Genomic DNA, 9,927 nt, shown 5'->3' with positions numbered 1-9,927 from the left:
GGCAAAAAATTTCCCATGCCGGGAATCGAACCCGGGCCTGCTGGGTGAAAGCCAGCTATCCTAGCCACTAGACCACATGGGACTCTGAAGATCATGTCATTGTTATTTTATATAATCCGCACAGACGAAAAATATTTAAAAATAAGTTATAAATCATAAAATAATATCTGTGAAATCAGATATCCTCCGATAAAATTAGATATAAGATAAGAAGACAGGGGAGGAGCGGTGAAGACGATGGTCCAACAAATTAATAAACTCTTTCAGTACAAAAAGAAAATATTATAAAGTATTTATTTATATTAATGTGCGAATGCACATGGATAAAAAGATGATTACGAATATTGCAATCGCTCTGTTAACCCTGAGATATTTTGAGATCTGACATATCCGGAGTAGTAGTGATACAAAGTGTTTTCTCATTGGCCAAATGAAGAAGAGATACGAAAGCTAGAGCAGGGCTAAGAGCTGCAGCGTTATCCTTGCCCAAGGTGTTTGGTAATATTTTGTAAACACTGCCAAAGCTACGCTCGTCTTTCAATTTTGATGCCTCTTCGTTCGTGTCACCATTGCCATTCTCGTACAAGGTATTTTTATGCGACAACGTCTTCCAAATACTGTTCTTCAATTGGCGCATGTTTATCTTTTTGGCACGAGTCGAATAATTGATTTGAACTTGAGTGGTTGATTTTGGAGCAATGACAAGATTCTCGCCGGTCAATGCCTGAGTGCATAATTCCCCGTCAGGATGTGGGTCTCCGTCTTCATCGTGAAACATATCCGGACTGCTGTTACAGTTGGCATCCCCTCTGCCCCCATCATCATTCTGTGAGCAATAATTCTGAGTATCGTTTTGATTGTCATAATCATAGTCCACGTCATCGTCGAGTACTGTAGCATCAAGATTGCCCTCCTCTCCCGCAGCTTCGCCGTTAGGTTTGTCCAGTGGGAGTAGTTGCTTAATCATTGACGAATGATAATAAAACTTGGTAGGATTAGTGCTCTCGTAATGAATATCCTCCGGTAAAGTGAGTTTATCATCCTGCCAGGTCTGCCTCATGGTTTTGGTTTGAAGTCTGTGGGAAATTTTACCTTCTAGTTTCTCAACATTATCTTCCGACGCTTTGACTGTGAACTTCAAATTCACCTCCTTTTTTTTTCTGACTGCCTCCTGACCGCAAGCTCCAACAACTCTGCCAGAGAATATCTTTGGTTTCCAATGAATCGGGCCTGCCCAATGCAAGTTGTGAACGCTCTTTTGCAAGTATGAGTACTCCAAAGTGTTACTCTTGTTTGTGTTTGTGGTTGAGACCGCTTGGCTGAAATCTACGATGTGTTCAACATGCTCAGGCTTCCTTGTACAGCGATCAATATTCTCCTGACTAGCCTCGTCCAGATCAAAGTAATTCATTCCCACATTTTCATTGTCACAGAGGTCACCTACAGATGCATTCAAATCGAATCTCAAGTTGTTGTCTTCCTGACCGAATGCAGGAGGTGGGGAATCAGGTATATCAGTCTCAGACCAACCAAGAATGTGAAAATCAGCTAATATTGGACACATATTCGAGTCGGCCAAATCTTCGATATCCAAAACGTTAATACCTGTATAGACAGTGTCAGGCCCAGCTTTTTTCTTAGCGGCAAATTCAAGTATAACATCTTCTTGCAGGTGCAATCTGTGCCCACTAGTAGCATGAATGGGAAATGTGACTTGAAAGAGCATGTCTGTGGTCTGAGAATCGCTGGTGTTAGTAGTCGAGCACAGATTAATAGTTTCAGGGGTGCCTTCGAGACTTTCCAATGAACAGAGGATCTTCTGAGAGCGAGGTTTTTTCTTTCTCTTAGATTCAGGCTCCTGAACGGTACTGGCATTGGCGTCGTTTACCCCCTGATTCTGCTCCTCGCCCTTATTCTGTTTGCCAGGATCGCCTGCCATCTTAAAAACGTCTGTGTGAACACAATCTACTCTAACCCCATATATCTTTGTACTGACATCCAGGGTTGTGCCAGCACCCTGCATGTTGTTTGAATTTATATCTCGCTTATTGAGCACAGTCATAAGGTCGATGACAGAAAGAGTAAAAGCATTTTTCGTCGTGATTTTGTTCTCTGCGCATAATTTTATACACTGGTTATAATGATCCATCAGTGCATTCGTTGACAACTCCCCGATCCCTGAGCCAAGTCCTATAGAAGCACGTCTTTCAGAGTAATCGATCTGCGACGAGCTGTCCATCGACACAGGAACCGCACGACGAGCCAATCTTTCACTCTCGTCGTCATTTTGAGTGAAGGGCTTCGGTGTATTAGAGAATTCTGAAGCTGCGAGTGACCTTCGTCGCAGCGGAGATGAGACTGCAGGTAACGGGAATGATTCGTCCATTCTAACTGCATTGATCGTCTTACGGCGTGCCATGACTGTTGCCTGCAAATTTCACGAATAAATGTGTATGATTCTGTTAAGCATAGTGAGCTTCCGCCGATGTTTATGTTGAGTAGACAATAACTGAGAATCTACTCGGAGGAATTTTGCCGAACCATCTCTCTGCTTGCGGTGTTAATTTAAAGAATGCTGACGAATGCGTTACTTGATATACTTTGCGGGTGATTACCTACGTTTAGTTGATGCTGCTGTATTCCAGCCCTTGTCAAGTAAACCAGTCAAGCTAGAGCCGAATTTTAATCTTTACAATTCGAAAAAAATTTCATATCACTTATTACGATACTCCAGGCCTTAGAACTGACACAAATTCTGTCAGTTAGTGCATAAAGCGGGATTTCAAATACTGTCCCAAGTGTTCCAAAACGCTTCGTAATTTACAATATGCCCAATTTTCCACCTAACTTCTGGCATCACAGCGAATCTAACTATTTATCCTTACGTAAACGTTATGACCATGTGCCGTCGTAAGGGCGTCATAAGATTAATTATTAATGTGAAAATATGGATAACGAAAATTCTCTGACTATAATAACTGTTACAATTAACTATAAGTAAATCAGTGTTGCCTAGTTCCAAAGACCTATTTCAGTGGCAGAGGCCGCTACAAAATCGGGAACACGATAAAAGTTGCTCTCTCTCTCTTTTTCTCTCACAGGTTTTTTTAGGCTCCGAATTTGAAAATGTTGAAAGGCTCTCACTGTCAGCCGTTGTTGAGGAGACAAAATTTGGAACTATATTGCAAGAATTTCGCAACGTCGTCTTTACGCAAAAGCTATCAGCATGGAGGAATTTCTCAACATTGATTGGTAGGTAGAATTCATGCAAATAATGGAGATAACCTCCAAGTTCCATCTTTCCGGTGAATTTGCAACGTGTCGAAAGAATCTCACTTGATGTAAGGGCTTTATGTTTGTTAATGAAATGATGAATAACTCGATTTCTTTTCACCATCCTTAAATTTCTCAGGTACCCTCCACTAGAAGATATGATAGACGACGTGTTCATCCACGAAGAAAGACTGAAAAACGAAAGTGCGATGTATAGAATAATGCAGGGTGTTTTCACCGACCCTTTTACAGACTTTGAAAGCGACGATGACGATGATAGGGATAAAGACGATGGAAGTTCAAGTGACAACGACTCCGATGGAGTTCGGGTAGCTGGCAAAGAATCTAAGCGGCCACCGCTGACTGAAAAAAAATGGGAATGGGTACCTGGCCTCGAAAAACCTCCGTTCCAATTTCCCAGATTGTCAGTCTTGACCAAAGAAGAACATGCCATCTGTCTGAAAGTTTTAAAGCAATTTTCAGGATCAGAAAAACCGCAAATGAATCAACAAAATAGAAGCGAACTGGAACAGTATATGGTATTAATAAATAAAAAACACATCCAAATTCTATAGTGTTTAACTAGTGTTTTGTAACTGTGTTGAATTACCTACAGAAACTGTTACCAGTGATACGCAAAGAGCAGGAGGAATTTTTAGCTTTAGCAAAGGCTAATTGGAATGGTTCTGAAATAAAAGTTATTGGAAAAGAATACATTAACGCACGGTGGAAATCTAAATTTTTAAACGCTCGAAAGCTTCCTAGATACTATGTAGCAGGAGGAAATATAGCTTTCAAGGAAAAGAAAAAAATTGTTGCTGAACTAGAGGCCACACTCTTGGAAAAGGTAATTTATATCTTAGTTGTCGATGTATTATTGCTATCGTTTTACTGGGTCAAAATTATTCTGCAGGGTCAACTTCCCAGGGCATTCATACCAGTTGGCAACAAGCGAAATTATTTATCAACTGAATTGCACAAACTCTATGCCCTATATCCGGTGTTCACCAATTTGGACAACAGCAATGAAACATCTGAAAAATTAACGGTGAGTCAAGATCCAAACTGCGAGAAGCTTGCCGCGTCTAATGGGGTAGATGTGGTAATTTCGTCAGGAGGACTCAATTGTTTGGCTACTAATTTTGGCCCGCATTATACAAGTTCTTGGATTCTGCCAATTGTTGTGAAAGGGAGCGAGGAAGGAAACATTATTTACATCGATAAGCCATTACCACCTACAAGTATGACTATACCTCAAAGAAACTCTTGGATTTACAAGTATATTCTACGGTCACAAATTCTTCACCCAAAACATCATACTTCAGTCAAGTAATTATTGATCCTGAAAAAGCCAAACTCCTTCGGTCCGTTGTTTCAACGGATTTTGAATTTTAATTAAGAGAATTTCATTCCTAAATTTCAGCTTTTCCAAACAAGGAACTGAGGAGGAGGTGACTGATCACAGTCTTTTTGGGGATATATATTCTGACGATCTATTGAAATTAGAAGACGAAAACAGTGACATCTATGGTGCAGGTCCAAAATCAGATATGTTTCAAACATCCGAAAATACAGCCATGGAAAACAAAGCTGTGGTAAAAAATGAGCAAGCGATGGGTGGTCCAAGTAGTCACGAAATGGAAGATGAATTTGACCTTTTCACAAGTAAAGAATTATCGCAACAACACACTTCTGGTGACTTTTGTGTAGAGGAAAAGGATCACTCTGCTATTTCTATTGCTCAGTCTATGGAACTGGACTCAATAAACGATAACGACGATAAGGAAAATGAAATGAATGTAGAAAGCGTTCAGCATGATGCACCAGATACAGAAACACGTACTCAAAATTGGACGAAAACAAATATTTCGGCTACTGCATCTCCACCTGTTGGAAATAATGTCACGTACAAAATATTTTCACTTGGTCCACCTGAAAACTGCGATATCGATTCCTCAAAGACTATGGTTGAGAAGTATAAAATATTGGTTCGCGCTAAAATAGATGGGGTTGAGGTAATTGTAGCTTGTTGGCAGAAAAACTTGCCTGCGCGTACGTCTTTCATAATTTTAGATTTACACAATTCCAGAGAATGAATAAAAACTTACTTCACCCCATAATGTTGGTGCCTAAACTGGAGCACCAAGTCAGTCTTGGTGCTGAGGCTGTTACAGCAGAAGAAGCATTGAAACAGTGGACAATGCTGACCTACAGACCGAATACATCACTCGTTCGAGGTATGTTGCAATTTGAACTTGAAATAAATTTCAATTAAAGGACGCAATTGAAGCAGCCCTTCTCTCAGGAAACTAATCAGGTATTGTCTGCAGTCAGAATATCTGCGAAATCCTCGGATATTATCCAAGTAGAAAGGAGAACAATAGGATCAATAAACAACGAAATGAAAAGGCTCTACGGACTTAACGGCGAAGACAGCCTAGTCATTTTGCATAACGTTGTTCATGAGTTAAAAAAGCTTAAACCTGGAAATTATCTTCTCAGGCATACTCCGAGTAATGGTGCATTCGCAACAATTTATCAAGAAGCAGAAGTTTCCGCGTAAGCTGTTACTGTTGCATCATCAAAACATGTTGTTACCGCTCCTCATTGCATTTTGCAGTTTTTTGATTTTAACTTTGAATTACTTGCAGAAAAAATGTCTTCGACTTACACTCGGTCTACTCCCAGAATTACGCTCAAATAATACCCAAACCCTCCTGGCCTCCCATTGACACAATGGTTGTAACTCCGGCCTTCGCATTCAGCGAAAGAATGCCTGCTACGTATTATCCTTCAAAACATGTCTCAATCTCCGCGTCTAACTATCCAAGAGGACGTGGAAAGGGCCGTGCACGAGGTCGCGGAAGAGGAGGTTTGCCAGGCCGTGGAAGGACTTCGCAGAGTGCTGCAATCGAGCGTTCCGCAGGCATTAACCATGTCGACACAAAGCGTGGTAAAAACCAATTTTTCTTTCAATCACTTCACACTAAAGCAGCCAATGTTTTCATGTATGATGTGTTTCACAGACCACATTCTCAGCTTCCGATCGTTTGCTTCCAGGTAAACAAAAAAAGTTTAACGTGCAACACGAAACGCCGGTTGAACAATCATGAATCGATGAAAGAAGAAAAGATGTGTACTATTGTATATTTTGGATGATATTATGATAAGTGTTTTGCATCGAATTAAAAAAAAAACAAAGACAACGTCATTACAGTTTTTTTGTTCATTAACTTCCTATAATATGTCGAGATTATTGAATTCAGACCGCCCAAACGTTGCGACTACGTCGAATTCAAATTTCCCGCGACATCTTTGGATCAAGACGTTGGATATATCGAACATCGAGAGAGACAACTTCAAAGTCTGTCTACTGTCGCATCATTCATTCCAATTTGTGATTTGAGACCACTGACACTGATATATATTAGTGTTTGAGACTATAGGCCGGGAACACACATGAGACCAGCGAAACACAGTGTGTCGTCCTTTTTACGCCAAGGGTAATTCGGAGAAATTTTTTAGACGACTACAACAGCCATGTCATCTTCCATTGAACAATTCGTTGGAGAAAACCTGAGATGCGAGCTGCTCGCGTTAATATGGATTCTCTGGTCCTGGAAGTTTTATCTCAGTCTTCGCCAGGTTAGCTTTCAGTCCCTGTTTATACCTTTCAATTTTTCGACTTATTAAATGACACGCAATGCGGTACCACTCTCAAATTAAATTCATCACCCTTAGGAACAGTTTTTTCAAAGCATTCCAAGGGTGACTCGATCCTCAGTCTCTTAACATGATTTGCATGATTATTCCCTGCAGACAAAGTTAATGAACAAACTTGTTGACGTCCCTGGCGAACTGAAGGACCTCATCACGCCGGAGGTTTATAATAAGGCACGCCTCTACGCCATCGATTGCAATTATTTTTCAAACATCAAAAGTCTGTTTTCGACATTCGTCACCACGGTGGGTATAAGCAAGCAATTTTAATTTGTCTTCTGGTTGTTCATGCATCTAAAACTCATCATCTTCAGGGGATGATACTGTTTTTTGCCTTCCATCATTTTTGGGATTGGGCGGTGAAAATTTCTACCGCGTGCGGAATTAGCAAGCATAACGAAATACTGATTGGCGGTACTTGCATGCTGATCATGAACATCCTTAGCACTATCGTTGACCTGCCATTTTCTGTCTACAATACATTTTGGCTTGAAAACAAGCACGGATTCAATAAGCAGGTAAGAATGTTTATAAAATAACTAGTCAAGCTTGACAAATGTGCTCCAAAAGCTGTGCTACGTTTAATCTGAATTCACAAGCAATAAAAAAATTTATCCTTTTTCAGACTGTTTCATTCTATATAAAGGACCAGATAAAGAAATTTATCGTGCTACAAATAATTGTGATTCCGCTGAAATGCGGAGTAGTTTGGATAGTTCAAATAGGAGGAGATTATTTCTTTGTCTATCTGTGGGTCTTTACCGGCATTGTAACTCTGTTTATGCTGATTATATACCCAGAGGTTATAGCTCCATTGTTTGACAAGTACTCTCCGTTGCCCGAAGGAGAGCTTAGAACAAAAATTGAAGAGCTCGCATCATCCCTTGGTTTTCCCTTGTACAAATTGTACATTGTTGAAGGATCCAAACGATCCTCTCACAGCAATGCGTACCTTTACGGTTTTCACAAGCACAAGAGAATCGTCCTATTCGACACCCTGGTCAAAGAATATTATAAACCAGACGCCAATGACACCGATAAAGACAAAGGTTGTGAAACTGACGAAGTCGTGGCCGTTTTAGCCCACGAACTTGGTCACTGGAAGTTGAATCACACCTTCAAGTGTCTTGTACTGTCTCAAGTAAGACTAAAGTGTATTTAGGTATTTCTTTTTCACAGCTCACTCTAATTTTGATCGTGCATTCTTTGATTACAGGTCAACATTCTATTAATATTCATTATCTTTGCTAAACTGCTCAACTATCAACCAATGTACACTGCATTCGGATTCAGCGATTCGCAGCCAATATTCATTGGATTAATTATCGTAATGATGTACATCCTGATCCCGCTAAATACGGTAACTAATTCGGTTATTTTCTGTCGTTTGATATTAATCTCATTAACCTCTCTCGTAATCCTTCTTCTTTTCCGACTTCATTCACACCTGGTCCAAATGTACTTTTTTCAGTTAATGGGCTTTGTCTCCGTTGTGATCAGCCGGAAGTTTGAATTTCAAGCAGATAATTTTGCAAAGACCTTAGGACACACTATCCCCCTGAAAAGTGCACTAGTTAAATTGCACAAAGACAATCTGGGTTTTCCTGTATTTGACAAGCTCTATTCAGGATGGCATCACTCTCATCCCCCGTTACTTGAGCGACTAGAAGCTCTGGATGACAAAAAATCAAACTAGATAATTCGCTTTCACGTTTTGAGCATGCTGCTGCTATTGCCGCCACTGAATCAATCACGAGGTATTTTTAATACAGCAAAACAGTTTTCAACCTTAGATTTTAATGGAAAGTTTTGAAATTTCTATTAATTAAATCTGGAGGTGAAAGAATGTTTTTTTTTTTTTTTTTCAGACAATCGCAGAAAAGCGGAACGAGATGAAACAATGGGAATGATATAGCCGAATGCATGGCAAGAACAGGAATTTGTACTTACACCATCTCGCATGTTACTTAAAGCATGCATCATAATAAGAATGTCAAAAACAATTTCAAAAGGATAATCAGCCCTAGATTTATACATCGAAAAAATATAAGGTTTCAGTTTTACTTCACATATTCAACATGTGTTGGTTCGTCCAGTAAGCAACTCTGGGCACTAGTACCAATAATATGAATAATGGATGAAACGCTTCGATAACCCGAAGACGATTACCAGATGTAAGAGATCAGCATGCATGATATATTGTATTTCTTCAAAAAGTGTTTTCTTCTTTTTTTCACGCACAATATGCGAAGTAAATTCAATTCGAGAGAAATTAAACTTTTGATAAATAAATTAATAAACGTCAGAAAGAAGCACTCACTATTCCCTTTTTTTACTTACGTTCTATCTTGTACATTGTTACAAAAATCAAAATACAGATGTAGTCAGATTTCTTGACTTAAAATTGTGAAATCTACATTGTCAACCCTATATTATTATATCTTCTATTGCGTAATGTACGATATTTTTTGTGTATGTATGTACAATAAATTAATCTTATTACGTAAAGAGAAATTCTCCTTATCTTTTTTCAAAGATTGATTATACGTCAGTTTGGAAAATTGGATGCCAATAGCAAGCAAAAAACTTTGTTTCGTTACTTTTAGAGCGGCTGGAGGTAGCTTCGCGTGTACAGAAAGTGCAGCGGAGAAGTGAGAAAAAGAGGTATGTGTTGCTTTCACTGAAATGTAGTTCTACATACATACAGTGGACATACATGTCAATCTGGTTCTCCAGCTCCACTCTTGTTTGCTCGATACATTTTCTCTCAGTCATCAAATGCAGAGTGAAAGAGACGTAGTAACCCTAATATATATTTCTCTCTCTCTCTCGTCACTTCGGCTGCATTTTTCGCGATGTCGAGAGAATGGATTGCTCTCTCTAGGTAGTACATGCTCCAAGGTTAAATACTACTCCACTGCACTAGTGACGCCT

The 9,927-nt window shown here is 39.6% G+C and overlaps 3 protein-coding genes and 1 non-coding gene across 8 annotated transcripts; 2 read left to right on the top strand and 2 right to left on the bottom strand.

Annotated features, from left to right (window-relative positions):
• Positions 1-10: 10 nt before the first annotated feature.
• On the bottom strand, positions 11-82 carry Trnae-uuc. The gene has a single exon. It is a non-coding gene; the product is annotated as a tRNA-Glu (tRNA).
• A 185-nt stretch (positions 83-267) lies between these two features.
• Positions 268-9,878, bottom strand: LOC124177652 (condensin complex subunit 2). 3 transcript variants are annotated; one of them, XM_046560269.1, is made up of 2 exons: positions 9,594-9,878; positions 268-2,428 (listed from the first exon to the last, which is right to left on the bottom strand). In XM_046560269.1, exon 2 carries the CDS (start codon positions 2,417-2,419, stop codon positions 359-361), a length of 2,061 nt encoding a protein of 686 aa, XP_046416225.1. In that variant the 5' UTR covers positions 2,420-2,428; positions 9,594-9,878; the 3' UTR covers positions 268-358. The 3 variants fall into 3 exon arrangements, with proteins under 3 accessions (XP_046416225.1, XP_046416224.1, XP_046416222.1); XM_046560268.1 differs by lacking the exon at positions 9,594-9,878 and adding an exon at positions 2,616-2,763; XM_046560266.1 differs by lacking the exon at positions 9,594-9,878 and adding an exon at positions 2,620-2,763.
• On the top strand, positions 3,093-6,479 carry LOC124177651. 2 transcript variants are annotated; one of them, XM_046560264.1, is made up of 9 exons: positions 3,093-3,252; positions 3,413-3,812; positions 3,890-4,120; positions 4,187-4,602; positions 4,697-5,288; positions 5,363-5,510; positions 5,604-5,832; positions 5,925-6,226; positions 6,334-6,479. In XM_046560264.1, exons 1-9 carry the CDS (start codon positions 3,227-3,229, stop codon positions 6,384-6,386), a joined length of 2,397 nt encoding a protein of 798 aa, XP_046416220.1. In that variant the 5' UTR covers positions 3,093-3,226; the 3' UTR covers positions 6,387-6,479. The 2 variants fall into 2 exon arrangements, with proteins under 2 accessions (XP_046416220.1, XP_046416221.1); XM_046560265.1 differs by having other exon boundaries at positions 6,300-6,479.
• LOC124177659 (CAAX prenyl protease 1 homolog) lies at positions 6,616-8,987 on the top strand. 2 transcript variants are annotated; one of them, XM_046560282.1, is made up of 7 exons: positions 6,616-6,918; positions 7,093-7,239; positions 7,308-7,511; positions 7,619-8,130; positions 8,206-8,353; positions 8,465-8,750; positions 8,862-8,987. In XM_046560282.1, the coding sequence occupies exons 1-6, from the start codon at positions 6,814-6,816 to the stop codon at positions 8,687-8,689; spliced, it is 1,341 nt and encodes a 446-aa protein (XP_046416238.1). In that variant the 5' UTR covers positions 6,616-6,813; the 3' UTR covers positions 8,690-8,750; positions 8,862-8,987. The 2 variants fall into 2 exon arrangements, with proteins under 2 accessions (XP_046416238.1, XP_046416237.1); XM_046560281.1 differs by having other exon boundaries at positions 6,626-6,918; positions 7,619-8,134; positions 8,210-8,353.
• Positions 9,879-9,927: the final 49 nt, after the last annotated feature.

The sequence above is a fragment of the Neodiprion fabricii genome, chromosome 3 (assembly GCF_021155785.1).
Source record: "Neodiprion fabricii isolate iyNeoFabr1 chromosome 3, iyNeoFabr1.1, whole genome shotgun sequence".
NCBI classification, from domain to species: Eukaryota; Metazoa; Arthropoda; class Insecta; order Hymenoptera; family Diprionidae; genus Neodiprion; species Neodiprion fabricii.
The sequence above is the reverse complement of the archived record's forward strand: the minus strand, read 5'-3'. Positions and strand labels throughout refer to the sequence as shown.